At 45.4% G+C, this 24540-nt stretch overlaps 2 protein-coding genes across 2 annotated transcripts in view; one reads left to right on the top strand and one right to left on the bottom strand.

Moving 5' to 3' along the window:
* EMSY (EMSY transcriptional repressor, BRCA2 interacting) overlaps positions 1 to 1680 on the bottom strand; it is a 42305-nt gene extending 40625 nt beyond the window's left edge. The window contains exon 1 of the mRNA XM_070942992.1: positions 1611 to 1680. Coding sequence (XP_070799093.1) covers positions 1611 to 1680 — 70 coding nt within the window. The remainder of the gene's footprint in view (positions 1 to 1610) is intronic.
* WNT11 (Wnt family member 11) overlaps positions 1 to 24540 on the top strand; it is a 530657-nt gene that overhangs the window by 379689 nt on the left and 126428 nt on the right. The gene's annotated exons all lie outside the window — the stretch shown is intronic.

The raw sequence follows: 24540 nt of genomic DNA, 5'->3' as shown, positions 1-24540 counted from the left end.
CAGAGAGAGAGAGAGAGAGAGGCGGAGCCTGGGCCATCCGTCAGCTGTCAGATGGAGAGTCAACAGCCCCCAGGTCTGGAGGTGGCTGATGAGGAGGAGGAGGAACAGCTGGGTCCAGTGCCTGATTTGCAGAAGGCAGAGGAGAGGAGAGCAGTGGAAATCTATGGGCCGGTCCTTGGGACGGAAGAGCCACCGCTGCTAGCAAAGTCCCACCCTAGCTCTGGGGATAAAAGGCAAAGGGCGGAGATGAATAGATGTGACAGACAACTATTCATCTCTCAGACGGACGGACTTGTCAACCTGCGCTGAGAAACTTTTTGCCGGGGCTGCTGGCGCTCCTAATTAAAGGAATCTTTGAGTTTGCTTCAGAGGGTTTGTCGTATTTGGGGAACTGGGTCAGAACATTGATCAGGAGACCAATGGGGTAGTTCTACTCTGGAGGGGGCTGCTAGATTGACAGCAGATTCCGCCTTCCCCTCCTGACACACCCCTCTTTACTGTGCACCACCCAAGAGTCCTTCTATGAGGGAGATGGGCGATTCTTAATATGATAAACGAAGAAACCTCCATTTGGAATTGCAAAAAAATCGCTGGAATCAGAGACAGATCATTTGACACATTGAAATTTTAGGATAGATTTGGGGGTGGGGGCGCAGGGGTGAAATGCTCCTGGTTCAGACCGGATCGCCCGATCCGGTAGCGATGGCGTCAGGTGGTTTGGAGAACCGGTAGCAAAAATCCCTACGCGCCCCCCCCCATGCCCAGCTGAGTTGCCTGATCGGCAGAGGCTTTTCAAAGCATTAGAAAAAATGCTTTGAAAAGTTAAAAAAAAAAAAAGTTGGCCACGCCCACCCAGTCACATTACACCCCCCCACCAAGCCACGCCCACGAAACCGGTAGTAACAAATTTTACATTTCACCCGGGGGGAGGGGGGTGTCCCTCGAAGCACTGACCAATAAGATCTCCTATACTTTCCCCCCCCCTCCTCTTGGTGCTTTAGATGGGTTATTTCCAGTGGTGGGATGTTCGGATCAATTCGGGCGAACCAGTAGTTGCGACCTGCGGGTAGGCTCGCCCACGTTTCCCGGCTCTATGCTGTCCTATTTAGTCATGTTTTTTAAGCCGTGTGTATGTGTGCAAGCCGCACGCGCGAGCAAAGTACATGCGTGGAAGGCTGCACGCATGCACGGAAGGCGGGTGCGCACATTTTCGGTGATGGGCGAACTGGTTGTTTAATTATGTGAAGCCCATCTCTGGTTACTTCATACCTACTTTGTACCTACCCTGTTTCCCCGAAAATAAGACCTCCCTTGATAATAAGCCCAATCGGGCTTTTGAGCGCAGGCGCTAAAATAAGCCTCACCCCCCCCGAAAATAAGCCCTCCCCGAAAATATTTAAACGCAGAGCTGGAAATCAGGTAAGACGGCAAGAGGAGCCCCGTCTTGTGCCACGCGCCCCAAAATAATAAAGACCTCCCCGAAAATAAGGCCAAGCGCTTATTTCGGGGTTCAAAAAAAATATAAGACAGGGTCTTATTTTCGGGGAAACACAAAATACTTTCCACCTTGAGGTCTAGGATCTTGTCCTTCCCTTCCAGGCTACACTTACCCAATTTCCGGAGGACCCTTTTGCATTCATCCCTGCTGAGGTCCAGAAGTGTTGGCCACACCACCGGCATCGTTCCTCCGTCAGTCGGCTCCTGCAGAGCTCAGCCTCCCTGCGAAGACACAGAGCGCGTTAGGGGAGAATGACTTCCTGCGCAATCTTTTGATCTGCCATGCTGTGCCCATCAACAATTCTGGGTCCCTCTTACCCCCTCTGGAGGCAGAACGAGACCAGGAAAAGAGTGGGAAGGGACCTTGGAGACAGGGTGGATTTGATTTAAATCGAGTTGATTTAAATCACAATTTAAATCATGATTTAAATCACTAGTAAAAAGGCTTGATTTAAATCAACTCGATTTAAATCATAATTTTTAAAGAGCAACTGTCATCTCTGCTACTCCTTTGACCCACTGTTGACTCACCGATAGTCCCAGTGTTGCAGAATATACAGCCTCCTGCGACATAACTAAGCTCCATTTCATGCTGAATAAACTCAATTATTTATGTATCTTAAATAGAAAACTATCTTATGATAGATTTTTACCCCAAAAGTTTTTTATTAAAATAAATTCAATAAATAAAATCTCTTGATTTTATGATTTTATGGTTGATTTTAAATTTTGATATGGATTTTAAATTGATAAATTTTAAACTATGGGCCAAATTTAATTATTTTAAATCGCACTTTATGTATAAATGTTTTATTTTGGCTGTTCACCGCCCTGAGTCCGAAAGGAGAAGGGCGGTATAGAAATTTGAATAATAAATAAATAAATAAATAAAAATAAAAAAAATCTGATTTAAATCAAAAAAATCTGATTTAAATCAAAAAAATCCGATTTAAATAAAAAAAATCTGATTTTTTTTATTTATTTTTTTAAAAATCATTGATTTTTATCCACCCTGCTTCCTGCGCAATCTTTTGATCTGCCATGCTGTGCCCACCAACAATTCTGGGTCCCTGTACCCCCTCTAGAGGCAGAACGAGACCTTCCAAAAAACAACCACCAGGAAAAGAGTGGGAAGGGACCTTGGAGATCTTCTAGTCCAACCCCCTACTCAGGCAAGAAACCCTATACCCGTGATGGCGAACCTATGGCCTGCGTGCCACCATATCAGTGGGCACACAAGTTCAGCTCCAGTGCGCATGCGCGCGCCAGCCAATTTTCAGGCCTTCTGGGCCCACCAGAAGTAGGGAAACAGCCTGTTTCCTGCCTCTGGAGGGCCTGGGCGGGGGCAAGGCCTGTTTTTTTGCTGTCCCCAGCCTTCCAGAAGTTGGCAAACGGGCCGTTTTCATCCTCCGGAGAACCACCAGGGGGGTGGGGAAGGCTGTTTTTGCCCTCCCCAGACTCCTAGGGAGGCTCTGGAGGCTGGGGACAGCAAAAATCGGGCCTTCCTGTCCAACCGGAAGTTGGCAAATGAGCCCTTTCTGGCCTCTGGAGGACCTCCGGGGGGGGGGGGGGGTAGGGAAGGCTGTTTTCACCCTCCCCAGACTGTTAGAAAGGCTCTGGAGCCAGGTGAGAGAGAAAAACGGGCCTACCGGGCCATTGGGTACCAAAAGTGGGGGCGAGTAGGGGGGGGAGGTCCATGCGCGAATGTGCAGGGCACATAATTCTATGCGTATGGGTATGGGCACGTGCAACCCCCCTCTGCCCCCCCCCCTCCTGGCACGCGATGGCAAAAAGGTTAGCCATCACTGCCTGATACCATTTCAGACAAACGATTGGCCAATCTCTTCTTAAAAACCTCCAGTGATGGAGCAACTTCAAGTGGCAAGTCGTTTCACTGGATTAATTGTTCCCACTGTGAGGAAATTTCTCCTTAGTTCTAGGTTGCTTCTCTCCTTGATTAGTTTCCATCTGCTGCTTCTTGTCCTGCCTTATTCAGGTGCTTTGGAGAATAGCTTGACTCCCTCTTCTTTGGGGCAGCCCCTGAGATATTGGAAGACTGCCATCATGTCTCCCCTGGTCCTTCTTTTCATCAAACTAGACATACCCAGTTCCTGCAACCGTTCTTCATACGTTTTAGCCTCCAGTCCCCTAATTCTCTTTGTTGCTCTTCTCCAGGGTGGATAAAAATCAAAAAAATCAGATTTTTTTAATTTAAATTGGATTTTTTTGATTTTTAGCGAATTTATTTTAATAAAAAACTTTTGGGGTAAAAATCTATCATAGTTTTCTATTTAAGATACATAAATAATTGAGTTTATTCAGCATGAAATGGAGCTTAGTTATGTAGCATGAGGCTGTATATTCTGCAACACTGGGACTATCGGTGAGTCAACAGCGGGTCAAAGGAGTAGTAGAGATGACAATTGCTCTTTAAAAATTATGATTTAAATCGAGGTGATTTAAATCAAGCCTTTTTACTAGTGATTTAAATCGTGATTTAAATCGTGATTTAAATCGTGATTTAAATCGTGATTTAAATTTTGATTTAAATCAACTCGATTTAAATCAAATCCACCCTGCTCTTTTCTGCACTCTTTCCAGAATCTCAACATTTTTTTTTTAATATTGTGGTGGTTAAAACTGGATGCAGGATTCCAAGTGTGGTCTTACTAAGGCTTTATAAAGTAATATTAATACTTCATGCGATTTAGAAGGGCCTGGGCATACCCAGAGAGCCAGTTGGGCGTGGCTATTAAAGCAAGTGATTTTCCACCTTGGCGATTTGAACATCTGCGGACTTCAACTCCCAGAATTCCACAGCCAACATTCTGGCCTCCATTAAGCTTGTAAAATGGAGGATCACTTATAAACATATCTTGAGAGATCAAACTTCATACTTATGACCGTTGCAGCGTCCCCGGGGTGGTGGGTGGGGGCACCTGATCCCCTTTTGCGACCTTCTTGACAAGCAAAATCAGTGGGGAAGCCCGATTCACTTAACAACCGGGCGACTCACTTATCAACCGCATCGATTCTCTTAACAACTGTGGCAAGAAAAGCTGTAAAATGGGGGCAAAACTCACTTAACTGATGTCTCACTTAATGTCGGGCTCCACTCCAGTCGTAAATCGAGGACTACCGTGTTTCCCCAAAAATAAGACCCTGTTTTATATTTTTTTGAACCCTGAAATAAGCGCTTCGTCTTATAAGCGGAGGGCCGGGCACATGCGCGAATGCGCCTGGGCGGGGCGAACCTGTGGGAAAAATATGTAAAACCCACTGCTGTCAGATAAAATCCCATTGGAAGGAGAAATTATAAAGAAAATTTTAGAATGTGCAGAAATGAACAGACTAACACTGAGAATAAAAGATAAAGCGGAGCCGATGTACTTCAAGACATGAAGACATGGAGAAAATTTTATGATTGGTTAGAAAAGAAATATGAATAAAGATCTAGAGATGAAATAGATAGTGAAAAGATGAAAAAGAGAAAAAATAATTAGAATAGAAACCCAGACGATGCCTAGGTAAAGGGAAAACGGGGGGAGAAAGGGAAAAAGTGAGATTACTATAAAAGTGTACACAAATGATGGAACAGATGTAATTACTAAACAAATAAGAAACTGAAATGAAGATGGATGCAAATAGATAGTCGAGGTTTCTCGAATACCATTCTAGATTGAATTGAAAAGGGAAACAACAAGAGAGAGGGAAAGGAGTAGAGAGAGAGGAAGAAAAAAGAGAGGAAAGGAGAGGGAGAGATAGAAGAGAGGGAAAAGGAGAGGAAGAAAAGGAAGGAGAAAGAGGAGTAGGAGAGAGGGTTAGAAAGGGAGGAAGAAGAGAGGAGTGGGGGATAGGAAGGAGAAGTAGGAAAGAGAAGGAAAGGAAGAACGAAGAAAGTAGGAAGAGATGGAGGAAGGAAGGAAGGAGAGGAGAAGAGGAAAGGTTGTGGCAAAATAAAGGAGGGTAAATGGTAAAAGAGCAGCCCCGAACAACTAAAAATGAAAGTTAAAAGATAAGATGAATGGAAAACGATGGATAAAAAGATTGTACACTCAAATATGCTTATGAGAAATAAAAATAAAAAAACATTTTGGGGAAGAAAAAAAAGAAACCCACCGCTGTCCCAAAAGTGTTTTTTTCCAAAAAGGCAAGTGGACTTTCTTCGGGGGATTTTTTTTTTCCTTTGAAGACGTTTCGCTTCTCAATCCGAGGAGCTTCTTCCGGTTCTGAAGTGAAGAACTGAGGAAGCTTCTTGGAGGAGAAGCGAAACGTCTTCCAGGAAAGGCACAGTCCGCTTGCCCTTTGGAAAAAAGCAGCTTGGGGACCGACCTACATCCTTAAAACTACCTGCACATTTTTAATATTAAGACACTTCCTTTTTATAACCTGGCGATGAAAATTCTCTGACGTTAAAAAAAAAAAGGCTGCTGGTGCAAATTTACCTCAACGACTGCAAACTATCAATTCCACCCCTCCCAGGCGAGAAGAGAGGAACAGAAGAAAGAGAAAAGGAGAGGAAGAAAGGGAGGGGAAATAAGAGTAGGAGAGAAGGTTAGAAAGGGAGGAAAGAAGGGAGGAGTGGGGGAAAGGAAGGGGAAGGAGAGAAGGAAAGAAGAAAGTAGAAGAGGACAGAAGAAGGGAGGGAAGGGAAAGAGAGGAGAACGAGAAAAAGGATTGTTGTAAAATAAGGGAGACGGAATGGTAGAAGAGCAACCCCTTGCATACTCAAATTTTTTAGGATGAAGAACGAACTAATATGAAAGTTAAAACAGAATATGTATGATTAACAACGGATAAGAGACTGTACATTTAAGAGTACATTATGTTTATGAGAAAGAAAAATTATTATTTTTTTCAATTCCGCCCCTCCCAGCGCCAAAAAGCACCCAGCCACACCTCCGGAGAGCTCAAGTGTGACTCAATCCAGGTTGCGTCCTACAAGAGCCTTGGTAGTACAGTGGTCTAAGGCACCCTGTTATTAAGCTGGTTATTAAGACCAGCTGCCTGCAATTACTGCAGGGTTCGAATCTCTCCAAGGCTCAAGGTCGACTCAGCCTTCCATCCTTTCTAAGGTAGGTAAATTGAGGACCCAGATTGTGGGGGCAATAAGATGACTTTGTATAAATATACAAAAGAATGAAGGCTATTGCTTAGCGCATTGTAAGCTGCCCTGAGTCTCCGGAGAAAGGGCGGCATATAAATCAAATTAAAAAAAAAAAGAGGCAGGGCAATTGTAAGATTTGCACACACAAACCCCGGAGGGCATGGATATATAAGGAGAGGAACTGGCACGCGGCGAACACGGTAATTGCCGGAAATGAAAGAGCGCACTTCTTCACCCACGCACACACAAAAGGTTGTGGTTGTTGTTGTTTTAGGCAATGGGCTGCCATCCCCAGAACGGCAAGACATACCTCGCCCAGACACGTGGAAAGTGGCGAAGAGGCCAAAAACCTTTTCAAGCAAAGAAGGAAATGTCAGCTTTACAGCTGTTTTCTCCTCCGATTCATAACTATAGCAACGGGGTGGGTGCAGATAGTCCTCGACTTCTGACAATTGAGCCCAACATTTCTGTTGTTAAGCGAGACATTTGTTAAGCGGGTTTTGCTAGAATTTTGCCGCTGGCTAGAAATGTAAATCAATCTGAATCTCGCAGTATGGTCTTCCGTGTATCACGGAGCCATATTTTTCGCTCCATAAGACGCACCTCATCATAAGATGTGCTCCCGTTTTTTGGCCTCCGCGCGTCCCATTTTCTCGCCTCCGCACGTCCCGTTTTCAGCCTCCTTTGCGGAGACTGAAAATGGGGCATGCAGAGGCCAAAAACAGGGCACGCGGAGGCTGAAAACAAGACGCACGGAGGCCAAAAACTGCACATGTAGAGGCTGAAAGTGGGACGTGCGGAGGCCAAAAACGGAGCATGCGAAGGCCAAAAACAGGGCACATGAGGCCAAAAACGGGATGCGCTGAGGCCAAAAACGGGACGCACAGAGGCCAAAAATGGGGCACACGGAGGTGGAAAACAAGACGCACGGAGGCCAAAAACTGCACGTGTAGAGGCTGAAAGTGGGACGTGCGGAGGCCAAAAACGGAGCATGCGAAGGCCAAAAACAGGGCATGTGAGGCCAAAAACGGGACGCGCTGAGGCCAAAAACGGGACGCACAGAGGCCAAAAATGGGGCACGCGGAGGTTGAAAACGAGACGCACGGAGGCCAAAAACTGCACGTGTAGAGGCTGAAAGTGGGACGTGCGGAGGCCAAAAACGGAGCATGCGAAGGCCAAAAACAGGGCACGTGAGGCCAAAAACGGGACACGCTGAGGCCAAAAACGGGACGCAAAGAGGCCAAAAATGGGGCACGCGGAGGCCGAAAACGAGACGCACGGAGGCCAAAAACTGCACGTGTAGAGGCTGAAAGTGGGACGTGCGGAGGCCAAAAACGGAGCATGCGAAGGCCAAAAACAGGGCACGTGAGGCCAAAAACAGGACGCGTTGAGGCCAAAAACGGGACACACAGAGGCCAAAAATGGGGCACGTGGAGGTTGAAAACAAAACGCATGGAGGCCAAAAACTGCATGCGTGGAGGCCGAAAACGGGTCTTGCGGAGGCCAAAAACGAGATGCGCGGAGGCCAAAAATGGGATGCACAAAGACCAAATATGGGATGCACAGGGGCCAAAAAGGGGACACACAGAGGCAGAAAATGGCGGAAGGGTGGTAGCCAGCCCGGGGGGGGCGGGCGGGGGCTTCGGCAATATTCGCTCCATAAGACACACAGACCTTTCCACCCACTTTTGGGGAGACAAAAAATTGTGTCTTATGGAACGAAAAATATGGTAATCATTTCAGTAGCAAGTTATTTGCAAAAAGAATCAAGGCAGGATACAAATAAATAAATAAATGAATGAATAAATAAATGCCTTCCTTAGAGGTTGAGAGTCGAGCTTCAGCAAACGCAAGCACATGCTCCAGAGAAGGAATGTCAATCCAGCACTTCCGGGGGTGGTGTGACTGTCATTCAACAGTAAACCACAAACCCCTTCCTGTTCTGGAAAATCCATTTAAATTACTGGACCGCCCTGGAAATAGCTGGATCCGTGTATTCGAGCACCTTCCTGCATGTCCCAGAAACTGTATCCAAGTGCTACATTTTGCACACACCTAGCTGAAGGTGTGAAAGGGGAGCCCCTCTGTGTGCGTGTGTGTATGTGTCTCACAAAAGGCAAGCAAATGTTGGTTCACAAAACCTGGGAATCTCTTTATTCTGTGTCCTCCGCCGGCCCTTTGCATGAATTCTGGTTGATTTGGCAATTTCGTTCCAAAATTCTTTTGGGAACCCCCTAAAAATCAACCGCACGTAGTCCTCGACTTACAACAGTTCATTTAGCGACCATCCACTGTTAAAATGGCACCGGAAAAAAGGCGATTTAGGACCTCTTTTCGCCCTTACGACCTTGGTAGCCTTCCTGTGGTCATGCAATCAAAATTGAGATGCTTGGCAACGGGTTCATACTTTAGGACCGTGGCAGTGTCCTGAGATCGGAGTCGCAGAGGGATTCACTCAACGACCGTGTGACTGACTTACAAACGGCAGCGATTCACTGAACAACCGTGGCAAGAAAGGTCATAAAACGGGGGGGGGGGGGGAAAGCTCAACAAATGCCTCATTTAGCAACAGAAATGTTGGGCTCTCTCGTGGTCGTAAGTCGAGGATTACTTGTACCCCTCTCAGAATGTCACCCGAGGATACATTCAATATCCCACACACACAACAATCCTGCCCCAATGGGTTACTAGACACAATTTGGCCAAAATTATTATCAGTCAATAGACAAATCCTGGTTTATCTGGCAATTTCGTTCGCAGAATCCTTTGGAAATCCCCTAAATTCTCATCAAGATCTATTAGATCACCCGAGGTTACATTCAATACCCATCACACAACACTCCTGCTCCAATGGGTAACTTAGACACCACTTGGCTAAAATTATGATCAGTCAACCAACACGGATGGATTTGGGTTTCCTTGGCAGTTTCGTTCGCAAAATCCTTTGGGAATCCCCTAAATTCTCATCAACATCTGTAAGGTCGCCTGTGGTTGGATTGAATATCCATCACGCACAGTCCTGCTCCAATGGGTAACTACATAGATTTGGCCAAAATTTATGATCGGTCAATAGACAATAGACAAATCCTGGTTTATCTGGCAATTTCATTCCCAGAATCCTTTGGGAATCCCCTAAATCCTCATTCAGATCTCCTAGGAGGTCAGAAGTAGACCTTATATTAATACAATAGGAATACAATAAGAATAAGAGTAGGAGTAGGAGTAGGAGTAGGAGTAGGAGTAGGAGTAGAATAGAATAGAATAGAATAGAATAGAATAGAATAGAATAGAATAGAATATGGGAAGGGAAGGGAAGAGAAGAGAAGAGAATACAGAATGAATAGAATAGAATAGAATAGAATAGAATAGAATAGAATAGAATAGAATAGAATAGAATAGAATAGAATAGAATATAGATAGGGAAGGGAAGGGAAAGGAAAGGAAGAGAATACAGAATGAATAGAATAGAATAGAATAGAATAGAATAGAATAGAATAGAATATAGATAGGGAAGGGAAGGGAAGGGAAGGGAAGAGAATACAGAATGAATAGAATAGAATAGAATAGAATAGAATAGAATAGAATAGAATAGAATAGAATAGAATAGAATAGAATAGAATAGAATATAGATAGGGAAGGGAAGGGAAGGGAAAGGAAGAGAATACAGAATGAATAGAATAGAATAGAATAGAATAGAATAGAATAGAATAGAATAGAATAGAATAGAATAGAATAGAATAGAATAGAATAGAAGATGGAAAGGGAAGGGAAGGGAAGGGAAGGGAAGGGAAGAGAATACAGAATGAATAGAATAGAATAGAATAGAATAGAATAGAATAGAATAGAGTTGGAAGGGACCTTGGAGGTCTTCTAGTCCAACCCCCTGCTTAGGCAGGAAATTCAATACCCATCAGACACACAACTCTTCCAATGAATAAGTAGGCAGACCGGGGCCAAACTTAGGATCAGTCAACAGACAGTGGACCTTAAAAAGCTTCAGATGGTCCAGATGAGCAGTTGAGGTTCTCCTAAAATACACACAGATGGACAGACAGAAAGGAGGGAGGGAGGGAAAGTCACAGTGGAGGGACCCACAGCGCAAAGGCTTAGCAACTGGCAATACCACACAAAGAAGTTGTGCCTGCACCCACAGAGCTGGGTCATCCAAGGACACATCAACCACAGCTTCCTGCTCCAGCTCCCTAGAAGACTTCTGGAGAGGTTGAATTTGCCCCTAGGCTAGACGTGGCAAGATTTAGGGGCACATACACCCAACGTAGGGCATTACAAGGCAACGGGCAATTGTAAAGAACAAGATCAAGGTGGAATTTGTTTGCATCAATCCCTATTAAAACCCAAAAACCACATTGATTTGAGGAGGACTCAAGCTTTCAAACCTTCTCAAACCCAATCAAATCTTTTACTTACAATCACAGACCAGCACTAAGAAGAGCGGAAATGCAACAATAATTTAAAAGCTAAACAACACCCATAAAATATATTAGGTATAAAGATAAAAAAACCTTTAAAAAAAGCCTACAAAGAGGGTAAAACATTAAGTAAATGCAAGGAAACAAATAATATACGGCTAACTCAATCCATCACAATTCGAAACACTCTTAACAAGGGAAATAATGAAAGATAAACAGAACGATAGAGTTGGAAGGGACCTCGAAGGTCTTCTAGTCCACCCTCTGCTCAAGCATGTACCATGTCAGACAAACGGTTGCCCAATCTCTTCTTCAAAACCTCCAGCGTTGGAGCACCCACAACTTCTAGTGGCAAGTAGTTCCACCGATCCATTTGTTCTCAATGTCAGGAAATTCCCGACTTCTAGATTGCTTCTCTCCTTAATTAGTTTCCATCCGTTACTTCTTGTCCGGCCTTCAGGTGCTTTGGAGAGTAGGTTGACCCCCTGCTCTTTTTTGGGGGGCAACCCCTCAAATTTTGGAAGATGTTATCATGTCAACCCCCTGGTCCTTCCACAACCCCAAAAATCTCTCTGGATCCTCAGCTATGAGTAAGAAGTAAGTAAGGCCAAGGATGCTACCGAAGAGATGGGCCTATCCCACCACCCCCAAACAAAAGCTAAGACCCCCAAAAAGGATGGAAAAGACAATGGGGGGAAAAGGAGGGGGCAGGGAAGAAACTCCAGAGGGGGAGGAAAGGAGAGAAATGGCTTCTACTCGCCTAAAAATAAGGGGAAGGGGAAACTAGAAAAGGAAAAAAAGGGGATGGGGAAGCTGGAGGGATAAAAGAAAGAAGGGGAAATTGGAAAGGAAAAAAGAGGGAAGTAGAAATTGGAAGGAAAAAGGGGGAAGTGAAACTGGAAGGAGAAGAGGAGGAAGGGGAAACTGGAAGGAAAAGGGGGAAGGGGAAACTGGAAGGAAAGAAGGGGGAAGTGAAATTGGAAGGAGAAGAGGAGGAAGGGGAAACTGGAAGGAAAAGGGGAAGGAAAGAGAAATTGGAAGGAAAAAGGGGGGAGGGGAAACTGGAAGGAAAAAAGGAGGGAAGGAGAAATTGGAAGGAAAAAAAGGAGGAAGGAGAAACTGGAAAAACGGGGGAAGAGGAAATTAGAGGAAGAGATTCCAAAAAGGGGAGAAAGGGAAAGCAGAAGGGAGGGAAAAAAAGGGGGTGGAAGGAAAACAAGAGGGAGAGATGAAAAAAAAACTGGGGGGAGAGCAAATTCAAAGGAAAAGAGGGGAAGAGAAAATTCAAAGAGATGCAAAAAAGGGAGGAAGGGGAAACCAATGGGATAAAAGGGGGAAGGGGGAACTAGAGATGTAAATACAAAAAGGGGGGGAAGGGGAATTTAGATGGAAAAAAGGGGGGAAGGGAAAATTAGAGGAAGAGATCCAAAAAAAAAAAGGGAGGGAAGACTAGAAGGAAAAAAAGGGGGGAAATGGAGACTAGAGGAAGAGATGCAACCCCCCCTCCAAAGGGGGGGAACCAATCAGGGCCCTGCAGAAATCAAGGGGGGGAAGTGAAGACCCCCCCCAAAAGGGGGGGAGAGAAAGACACCCACCTTCTTTATTTTTTTCCATTAAAACACCCCCAAATCTCATCCAAAGGAGGACAACCCCCCCCCAAGTTATTCATCTCTGACCCCCCTCCCATCCAGGCAGCACCATACACACCCCGTACCCAGCTGGCTGTGGAGGATGGGAGTTGTAGTCACTCCCTCCCTCCCCTCAATCCCCCCCCAGTACCCAGCTGGCTGTGGAAGATGGGAGTTGTACTCACCCCTCCCTCCCAACCCCCTCGTACCCAGCTGACTGTGGAGGATGGGAGTTGTAGTCACCCCCTCCCCAACCCCCGTACTCAGCTGGTCGTGGAGGATGGGAGTGTCATCGCCCTCTCCCTCCCAACCCCCCTCGTGCCCACCTGGCTGTGGAGGATGGGAGTTGTACTCACCCCTCCCTCCCAACCCCCTCGTACCCAGCTGGCTGTGGAGGATGGGAGTTATAGTCACCCGCTCCCCAACCCCCCGTACTCAGCTGGCTGTGGAGGATGGGAGTTGTAGTCACTCCCTCCCTCCCTCCCCTCAATCCCCCCCCGTACCCAGCTGGCCATGGAGGATGGGAGTTCTAGACACCCCTCCCTCCCAACCCCCTCGTACCCAGCTGGCTGTGGAGGATGGGAGTTATAGTCACCCCCCTCCCCAACCCCCATACTCAGCTGGTTGTGAAGGATGGGAGTGTCATCGCCCTCTCCCTCCCAACCCCCCTCGTGCCCAGCTGGCTGTGGAGGATGGGAGTTGTAGTCACCCTCTCCCTAACCCCATACTCAGCTGGCTGTGGAGAATGGGAGTTGTAGTCACCCCTCCCTCCCTCCCAATCCCCTCGTACCCAGCTGGCTGTGGAGGATGGGAGTTGTAGTCACCCCCCTCCCCACCCCTGTACTCAGCTGTCCGTGGAGAATGGGAGTTGTAGTCACCCCACCCTCCTTTCTCCGCCCCCCCCACATATAAACACACACTTTCCATGGAATTCCCCCCTCCCCCATTCCTTCCTTCTCTCGGGCAGGTCCCCCAGCCAAAGGCAGGGGATGATGGAAAGGGGGGGGGGCGGGACGGGACGGCGCAGGGTTGGCGAGGGTTGTCGCGGCGGCCGGGGATGATGGGGCCGGTGGTCAACCCTCCTCAGGATGTGAGCAGAGTGCGTGTGTGTGTGGCGCGTGTGGAGCTGCGGCTGCTGGGAATGAGGGCGGCGGCGAGGCTGAGGGAGAGGCATCCCCCCCCCTCTCTTCCCCGGCTGGGGATGATGGGCTTTGCAGTCCTCCTTTGCACCACCACCACCGTCACCCTCCTCATCCTCCGCCCACCGCCCGTCCCCGTCCCCCGCCAGGCCCCCGCGGACCCACCTGCCAGCCCTCCCCGGCGCCACCATCGACCCCTCCGCCCCCGCGGCGGCCGATGGGCTTCGGGGCACCTTCGCGTTTGTTTGGCGGCTCCCGCGGAAGCAGCCAAGATGGCAGGGGAGCGCGGCCACTACGCCTGCGCGGCGGCGCCCGAGGCATGCCGGGGGATGTAGTCCCTCCTCCCCCCCACCACCCGTCGGCCTGCTTGGTGAAGGGGAGGGAGGAGGAGCCTCGTCTCCAAAAGCGAGGATGGCGTGTGTGTAGAGACGCGATGGGATGGAAGCGCCCTCACACTTCCGGTTCCCTGTCGCAGCTCCCAACTTGAGGGGCAGGAAGGAAGGTTGGAATGGGGCCACCGAAGGAAATCCAAAGCCAGGAAGCTTAGATTTCAGGCTAATTGAAAGGGGAGCCAGCGAATCCCCATCCGCGCTGAGTGGTTTTAGCCGCTGAGCAGCCATACGTGAAGGAAAAGAGGTTCTGCAAACCACCACCCCCAATGGGTTATTCAGCTTTGAGCTTCCTCTGCTCCAATGACTTTAATGGTTCTATGAATAATATGTTGGGTCTTCAAGCCACGCTTAAAGCAAACCGATTTGGCCTCCTGATTGCCTTATTGGGCATCTGCTGTGCAGGTAGAAAATTTTGCCGCCGGAAATCAAGGGCGCGAACGTGTAAAACTTTACCCCTTGGGGTCAGATCAGGCGAAAAATGCGAGGTACGGCTAGCCAAGCGGGACACGGGGCTTCTCTTCGCGTTTGGAATTCTGGGACTCCAGAGATTAAAAAAGAGGCGCTTTTAAGACAAAGAAGCAAGGAGGGAATTGGATGGAATGCCAACCCCTGGGAGATCCGTTTGCTTTTATGTCATAAATAAACCTCATTTGAGTTAAACTGGTTTCCTAGGAGCACTTTTTCCCTTTTATTTAATTTTTGCAAAACCCAGTTTTTTTAAAAAAAAAAAATAATCAGCCCAAACCAAAACGAGTGAAACGCGTGTTGTGCAAACTCAGCTCTTTGTTCCTTGCAATGCACGCGATTTGCTTTCATTTAAAGGAAAAGAAAACACATTTTTTTTCCCTGCAAATGAAATTTTTTCCTGCAAGTGAATGGCAATGGCCAGAATCGTTGCAAAGAATGAGATGATTAACCATAATATTTTTTTCTTATTTTTCCGAAATGAGGAGGAAGAGGAGGAAAGGAAGGAAGGAAGGAAGGAAGGAAGGAAGAAGCGCTGCTGGAAAAATTCCCAGCAGAAAGTAAGAATATTGGATTAATATAAAGGATTTCTTTGTTCAATCAGAAGAGATAACACGTGTAGAAGCCAAATTAGAGTGTGGGTTTGCCAGGGGGAAAAAAATCCAAGTCTTTCCTGCCATCTAGTGGCCGTGTGGCGTATTGCGGCACAGAGCCAACAGCCCTAAATAAATCGAGATTTCTATGCTAAACTAGAAAAGTTTCAAACTTTTTTTTTTTTAATTTGATTTATATGCCGCCCTTCTCCGGAGACTCAGGGCGGCTTACAGTGCGTTAAACTTGGAAATTTAACTTTCCCAAAACTGCTTTTTCAATAGATAACTGGGTTTGCTTTGTTATTCCTTGAAGACATTTCGCTTCTCATCCAAGAAGCTTCTTCAGTTCTGACAGAATGGTAGAGAAGAAGTGTCTATGGAGGTTCTCCGTCATCCAGGTCATGGTTATTTATTCATTTATTTATTGTATTTATTGGTTCGATTTATATGCCGCCCTTCTCCGGAGACTCAGGGCGGCTTACAATGCGTTAAGCAATAGCCTTCATACTTTTGTATATACCTGCTTAGTAGGGCTATTTGGGCCCCCCTAAGCGGTGTTCTTTTTTATACAAAGTCAGCTTATTGCCCCCACAATCCGGGTCCTCATTTTACCTACCTCGAAAGGATGGAAGGCTGAGTCAACCTTGAGCCTGGTGAGATTTGAACTTGCAGTAATTGCAGGCAGCTGGTGTTACTTTAGTCTGCTGCGCCACCAAGGCTCTGAATTGTGGGGAATGGAAGGATTTATACTAAAAGGCCTACAACACATTCCTTTCAGCAGTTCCAAGAAGGCTCCACACTCATTTGCACCACTCAGGTGACCCTGAAGACACAGGGAAACCTCCAAGTGGCCTCAACGACTCTCAGAAAGAGTACTAACAACCAGATGACTGCAAGGAAATTTCCATCCTTCCATCCTTCACCATCCAGTCAGAGCTGAGGAAGCTTCTGGGATGAGGAGCGAAACGTCTTCAAGGAAAAACAAAGAAAGTCCAGTTGCCACTTGAAAAAGCACCTTTCGGACAACCACAACCTGGATGACAGAGAATTTAATTAAATTCATTAAATTAATTAAATTTATATGCCGTCCCTCTCCGAAGACTGTGAAGAAACTTCACAGACATTTAAGATGGGTGGATTTCAACTCCCAGAATTCCCCATTCAGGATACTGGGAGTTGACGTTAACCCATTTTAAGCTTGCCAAATTTGAAAAACACTGTGTAACACGAAAGCCAATTTGGTGTAGCGGCTAGAAACCAGGCGACTGGGAGTTCTAGTCCCGCCTTAGACACGAAAGCCAACTGGGTGACTTTGGGCCAATTGCCAGGAGACGGTGAGTTCTAGTCCCACCTTAGACACGAAAGCCGACTGGGTGAATTTGGGCCAATTGCCAGGAGATGGTGAGTTCTAGTCCCACCTTAGACACAAAAGCCGGCTGGGTGACTTTTGGCCAATTGCCAGGAGATGGTGAGTTCTAGTTCTGCCCTAGGCATGAAAACTGACTGGGTGACTTTGGGCCAATTGCCAGGAGATGGTGAGTTCTAGTCCCGCCTTAGACACAAAAGCTGACTGGGTGACTTTTGGCCAATTGCCCGGAGACAGTGAGTTCTAGTTCTGCCCTAGGCATGAAAACTGACTGGGTGACTTTGGGCCAATTGCCAGGAGATGGTGAGTTCTAGTCCCACCTTAGACACGAAAGCTGACTGGGTGAATTTGGGCCAATCGCCAGGAGACGGTGAGTTCTAGTCCCGCCTTAGACACGAAAGCCGACTGGGTGACTTTGGGCCAATTGCCAGGAGACGGTGAGTTCTAGACCCGCTTTAGGCACAAAAGCCAGCTGGATGAATTTGGGCATGTCACTCACTCTTAGCCCAAACCACCTCACAAGATCGTTGTTGTGAGGAAAAAAACGGTACGTTCCCTATCTTGAGTTATTTATAAAGTAATAAGGACAGGATAATAAATAAACAAACAAGGTTAGGTATGTCGTATTCTGTGGGAAAGCAGGCATCGCCTTTCCCCGTAGTTTAAAGCAGGATATCCTACCAAGGCGTACAGGATTTCCTCAACAGAATTTTGATCACTAAAGGGAAACTCGAAAAGTATGAAAGGGGAAAGGGAAGCTAGAGGGATAAAAGGGAGGAAGGGGAAAGTGGAAGGAAAAGGGGAAGGAAATTGCATTGCAGTCGTGAAGCAGGATGCAATTTTACAATCGTTTTTTTACTGCAATCATTAAGCGACTCACCAGGTCATTAAATGAATCATGTGGCCACTGAGCAAATCCAGCTTCCTCAATTTGTTTGGTTTGTCAGAAGCCGGCTAGGAAGGTTGCAAACCATGATCAGGTCACCACAAGAAACTGCAATGATCATAACTACAAGCTGGTTGCCAAGTACCCAAACTGACCATGAGAGTGGAATGAAAGTTTTAACTCTTGAGGATCAGTTGTAAGTCTCATTTTCCAAGACTCTGTTGTAACTTTGAACCATTGTTAAAACAAACGGTCGTAACTCGAGGATTACCTGTGCAGGTAGTCCTCGACGTACGACCACGAGGGAGCCCAACATTTCTGCTCCTAAGCGAGACATTTGTTAAGTGAATTTTACGAGCTTTCTTGCTCCAGTTGTGAAGTGAATCGCTGCCGTTGTTCGGTTTATCACATGGTTGTTAAGTGAAACTGCTTGTCAGAAGGTCGCCGAAGGGGGATCCTTGGGACACTGCGATGAGTCATTTGCCAAGCATCTGAATTTTGGGATGCTGCAACGGTCATAAGTGTGAAATACGGTCGTAACACATTTTTTTCAGCACCATTGAAATTTCAAATGGTCACTAAATGAACAGATATAAGCCAAGGACTACTTATATTATGATTTGTTGAAACATCGTAATTATTTATTTGGAAGCTGGCTTTATGGGCTAGACGTGAATCCATCCAACCGGGTAGAATTTTTTTACTTAACAATGCCAAATTTAATACAAATTTCAGGCCAAGTTTTGCTTTATACTTCCTTTTTAAATCATATTCTCAAGGTCTCCCAATTACGATCAGGAGCGTATTAAGAAGAGTTAATTTTCTTTTCTTCTTTTTTTCTTTTTTTTTTTGAGTGTCATGGCCTAATTAAAATGCCCAAGCTTCTTAAGCAGTTATTCATCCTGGAAATTAATTAAAACTTACCTTGCGGGCAAATCCTAGCCAGGGAGAGAGAGGAAGGGGGGGGGTAGATGGGGGGGAAAAAGATTTACCCCACCCACTGGATTGGGGAGGGTGATTTTATTCCCCCTGGCAATTAATTAAAAAAGAGAGAACAACGAGTCTAGAGGCTTGCATACAATTGTGTGTTTAATGGCGCTTCGTATTGTCTCCAATAATGCAATTCTGTGTTATTTATGAAGAAGTAAATTCCACCCGGAGAACGGGGTTTATTTATACACTGGCATCTCCGGAAGCAAAATGGCTGGCTTTTATTATTTTAAAGCGCCATAAAAAAAACACTCAATATAAAACAACAACCGTATATCGCCATCAAATGTTGTGGCCCGTCAGCGGCCTGTGCAGTTAGTAGCTGATTCCGACAGCGAGGAGGCTGGTGTGTTGCGCCAGCAGCCTGTGCAGCTGGCGCTCGAGTCGGACAATGAAGAGGCTGGAGAAGATGTGGTGCCAGAGGCGGGGATTCAGCCAGGGCCTTCAGAACCTCCAGAAGCTTCCATGGGTGAAGAGGAAGAAGAGGAGGAGCCTCTTCTCGATGCACGGGTGCGCAGAGCTCCAAAAGGCAGGAGTGGCTCCTCAGGAGGAGTAAGAGAGTAAGGCTTGGGGCTAATTGGCCACACCCTTCGCCTATTTAAGGAGGAACACCGACTGAAGCAATTTGCAGGGAACAACTTCGTTCACTCTCCTTCGCGTCTTGATCTTAGTTCTCTGCAAATTGCTTCTGGGCTTTCTGCCAACCCTAGTAAGATTACGATTATTTATTCTGTGGATTCTTGTAGGCTGTTAAGAAAGTTAATTAACAGCCTTTGTTTGAAAAAGACTGATTTAATTTAGTAAACTAAGGTTTGTGTGTGCTGCGTTCTTTGGGGTCCGTAGCTGGGGCAGAACATCAAACATTCACATCTGCCTATCCAAGGTGCTTGAGAAGGATTTGAGAGATGGATAAAATGGCGAATCCAGTCTAAACATCTGGTTGATTACGCTTAATATAATAATAACCCCATTGGCATTGATAAATTCACCCTCAGGAACTGGCATACAGGTAGCCCTCCACTTACACCGGTTCATTTAGTGACTGTTCAAAGTTACAACGGCACTGAAAGAGGTCACTTCTGACCGTTTCAGCAACTCCGTGGTCACGTGATCAAAATTCAAGACGTTTGGCAACTGGCTCATATTTATGACGGTTGTAATGTCCCCGGGGTTCACGTGATCCCCTTTTGCGACCTTCTGACAAGCAAAGTCAATGGGGAAGAAAGATTCACTTCACAACCGTGTGACTAACTTTAACAACTGTGGTGATTCGCTTAACAACCGTAGCAAGACAGGTCGCAAAACGGGCAGTGGTGAAATCCAATTTTTTTTACTACTGGTTCTGTGGGCGTGGCTTGGTGGGTGTGGTGTGGCTTGGTGGGCGTGGCTTGGTGGGCATGGCAGGGGAAGGATACTGCTAAATCTCCATTCCCTCCCCACTCCTGGGGGAGGGATATTGCAAAATCTCCATTCCCATCCAGCTCTGGGGCAGCCAGAGGTGGAATTTGTCAGTTCTCCGAACTACTCAAAATTTCCACTACCGTTCTCCAGAACTTGTCAGAACCTGCTGGATTTCACCCCTGAAAACAGGCCAAAATTTACTTAACAACTGTCTCACTTAGCAACAGAAATTTTGGGGTAAACAGTGGTTGTAATTCAAGGACTACCTGTATAAGGTATAGTGTGTGTGTGTATGTGTGTGTCTATAAATATATACCATATATAAATATAAATACACACACACATATATATCATCATCCTCTTTAAAACGATCCCATAATCCCTTGCAGGATGGAGTCTGGGCAACTGAGATGCCCTAACCGGATGCCCTTCCTGTCGCCAATGAGGAGTTTTTTTCAGCAGATATATACTCAGTGTCCCCAGAGAGGGAAATAACTGCTTCTACCTAGGATCGAACTTACAGCCTCCTGATTGTGAGGTGAGAGCTCCACCTCTAGGCCACTGCACCATATATATATGGTATATATATATCTCCATCATATATATGGTGCAGATCGATCTATCTATCTATCTATCTATCTATCTATCTATCTATCTATCTATCTATCTATCTACCTACCTACCTACCTACCTACTTACAGTATCATCTATCTATCTATCTATCTATCTATCTATCTATCTATCTATCTATCTACACCTACCTATCATCCATCAATCTACCTACCTACCTACCTACTTACAGTCTATCATTTATCATCCATCTATCTATCTATCTATCTATCTATCTATCTATCTATCTATCATCTATCTATCTATCTATCTACACCTACCTATCATCCATCAATCTACCTACCTACCTACCTACTTACAGTCTATCATTTATCATCCATCTATCTATCTATCTATCTATCTATCTATCTATCTATCTATCTATCATCTATCTATCTATCTATCTATCTATCTATCTATCTATCTACACCTACCTATCATCCATCAATCTACCTACCTACCTACCTATCTACCTACCTATTTACAGTCTATCATTTATCATCCATCCATCTATCTATCTATCTATCTATCTATCTATCTATCTATCTATCTATCTATCTATCTATCTATCTACACCTACCTATCATCCATCAATCTACCTACCTACCTACCTACCTACCTACCTACCTACAGTCTATCATCTATCTATCTATCTATCTATCTATCTATCTATCTATCTATCTCTCTCTCTCTCTCCAACTCTTTTCTATTTGTATTTTTATCGCAAAAGGCAGGTTTACGTGGGACAGCTGACAGCCTACTACGATGAAACCTTTAACACATCCACATCTGCCTCATCCAGGTGCCTGGGAAGAACTCGAGACATGGATAAAAATGCCAAATTCAGTCTGAACATCTGGCTGACTGTGCGATGAAACATATTACAGGTAGCCCTTGCCTGATGACCGCAATTGAGCCCAAAATTAGAAAAACGTTGAGCAAAATGTGACACCGCTCCTGCGCGAGCTGCACTGGCTTTCGGTGGTCTTCCGGGTGCGCTTCAAGGTGTTGGTGACTACCTTTAAAGCGCTCCATGGCTTAGGGCCGGGGTATCTACGAGACCACCTTCTGCCGCCAATTGCCTCCCACCGGCCAGTACGCTCGCACAGAGTGGGCCTCCTCAGGGTGCCGTCGGCTAGACAATGTCGGCTGGCGATCCCCAGGGGGAGAGCCTTCTCTGTGGCGGCACCTGCCCTCTGGAACGACCTACCCCCAGAGATACGCACAATACCAGACCTCCGGACTTTTCATCGGGCCCTGAAAACACATCTTTTTCATCTAGCCAAGCTGGCTTGACCCCATCCTTGTGGTTTTAAATTTGTAATTGGTTTTAACTGGGTTATTTTAAATTGATGGCCAAAATTATTTAATGTTTTTAAGCTGCTTTTAAATTTTATATGTTGTGTTTTTACCGTAGCTGTTCACCGCCCTGAATCCTGCTGGAGAAGGGTGGTATAAAAATAAAATTAAATAAATAAATAAATAAATAAATAAATAAATAAATAAAATCTTTGATGCCTGTCACGGTTTCCTGTGTCAACTGGAACAAACACCGTTTACAAAAAAAAAACAAAAAAACCCATTTTATCTGAGTTAATAGAAAGATTGTCAGGTTACATACTTAACAACTCAATTACCTGATATACCACCTAGCCTAAATGGTTCTTAATTAGGATTTTAAATTTTATAGACTTGGGGGTTTTAAATTGGGAAGCCAATGATTTAATTCTTTTTAATTATCTTAACTTTTGTATTGTATGTATTTTAATTTTGGCTGTTCACCGCCCTGAGTCCCTTCTGGGAGAAGGGCGGTATACAAATTAAATAAATAAATAAATAAATAAATAAATAAATAAATAAATAAATAAATAAATCTGAACCGTTTGCCTCTGGATATTCCATTATAAAGAAATCCAGGATATATTTTGGCACGGAAGCTGCTAAAATAACACACGGACAAAGAGATTAAATACTTTTGCTTGCTAAAAACTGCATAGAACAAGATTGATGGGGGAATGTACAAGTGAAGAGTAACATGTCTGAAGGCGAAATTTGTCTTACTTTAAACAAGGAAATCAGAGACAGTTTTAAAGAACTGGAACTTCAAAATTCAGCTTGTCACATTTACTAATAAACTGAGTCACGTGTGCAAGGGTTCAACAAAATCTTCTCCCTGCCTTCAAAATCTTACCCAAACATAGCTGGTTGCAAGCTACTTATTGTAAAAATAATAAAATAAAATAAAATGTGACATTTAAACTAGTTTTCAAATACCCTGTTTCCCCAAAAATAAGACATCCCCTGATAATAAGCCCAATCAGTCTGATCGCACAAAGCTGGACAGGAGACCACCAGACGATCACACAGAGACTGAAAGGTTGGGAAAAAAATCATTCTAGGCTTGTCTGCCAAGTTATCCCAGATCAAGTTCTACTTATGAGGATATTATTTTTATTCTTTGCTGAATCACTCCTTGCCACAGCTATTTGTTTGCACGGCAGCCTAGATTTACGCTGCCAATTTATGTCCATTAAGTCAGTACTTCTCGATCGCAGCATTTTTAAAAAAAAAATTTAATTTTTAAAATTTACTTCATTTAATTTAAATTAAAAGTTAATTTGATTAACTTTATTTGCTGTCCATCTAACAAAACAACTCTGGTTAGCTTCTAAGATGTGTGGACTTCAACTCCCAGAATTCCAGTGTTTCTCAAACTTTTTGGCAATTTTGGTTGGGGAATCCTGGGAATTAAAGTCTGCACATCTTAAAAGTGGTCAAGTCTGAGAAACATTGGAATTCTGGGAGATGAAGTCCACACATCAAGTCTGAGAAACACTGGAATTCTGGGAGTCGAAGTCCACACATACTCTGCCAAGTCTGGTAGTGTTGATGTGTGGACTTCAACTCCCAGAATTCCCACGTTTAAACTCGTTTAAACTCGCCGGAGCATTTTTGCGCACGCGCAGCTCGTTTCCCGCCTCGGCGATCTCGGAAGGCGCAGGCGCGCGCCAGACTCTTTTTTCCTTCCTCCCTCCCCTCCCCGCCCAGTGAGAGGAGATGAGAAGCCCCGCCTTTCGTTCTTTCCGAATCGTAGGGGCCGAGTGCGCGTGCGCAGCTTTGACAGCCGCCGCGTGCAATTCTTCCCCGGGTGGTTTTTTTTTTTCCTTCGTGCAAAAAAAAAAAAAAAAATTGCATTTGCAAACTTTTGCTTCTGCGGGTCGCTAGGTAGGGGAGGAAGGCAAGGAATGCACGTGGAATTTTTTTCCTTATTTCGTGTTTTTAGTGGATTTACAGGGATGCACGCAAGTTAAAGCGTGATGGGAAGGCTGTGTTCAGACGACAGGTTAACCCTGTGCACTCAACACGCAAAATTTGGTTGCTTTTTTTTTTTTGCTGTGGTGTGAAATCCAAAGTTCTTTGGCCAGTGGATGCATCAATGCACCTTGCAATTTCAGCATTTATTTGACCCTTTTTGTTAGTTTTTATTGTTTTAAATGTGGTCTTTTTTTTTTCTGTTAAGGCAGCAATATAAATTCTATAAATTCAATAAATAAATTTGAGCAAATGCAAAAAATCTAAAAACAAAAATGGGGTTTCCATAGGCTGCCCTGCTTCCCATCCCATCCATCTCCCTAGGAAACCTGCTCCTTATTCCAAAATTTGCATCGCTCCTTCAAACAAAGCCCCCGTTTGCAAACGCCTAATAGCCTGGAGACTCTAAGTCCCATGCTCCACAGCAGGGATGCAAGCCCGTAGTGCCTGTGTTGGAGAGCTCCGTCTCCTACTGAGACTTAGGCAGCTCAGCCGGTGGCGGTGGTAGTAGGGGTAGTCCTCGACTTGCAACAGTTTGTTTAGTGGCCGTTCAAAGTTACGACAGCATGGGGAAAAAGGGACTCATGACCGCGTTTCACACTTACGACCGTTGTAGCATGCCCATGGTCACGTGATTTACATTCGGATGCTTGGCAACTGACTCGTATTTATGACGGTTGCAGTGTCCCGGGAGGGTCACACAATCTCCTTTTGTGACCTTCCGG

This window comes from Pituophis catenifer, unplaced genomic scaffold (genome assembly GCF_029215685.1).
Source record: "Pituophis catenifer annectens isolate HBS135680 unplaced genomic scaffold, rPitCat1.0.hap2 SCAF_4, whole genome shotgun sequence".
In the NCBI taxonomy this organism is placed as follows: Eukaryota; Metazoa; Chordata; class Lepidosauria; order Squamata; family Colubridae; genus Pituophis; species Pituophis catenifer.
Note: the sequence above shows the minus strand (reverse complement) of the source record. Positions and strands in the feature narration are given on the sequence as shown.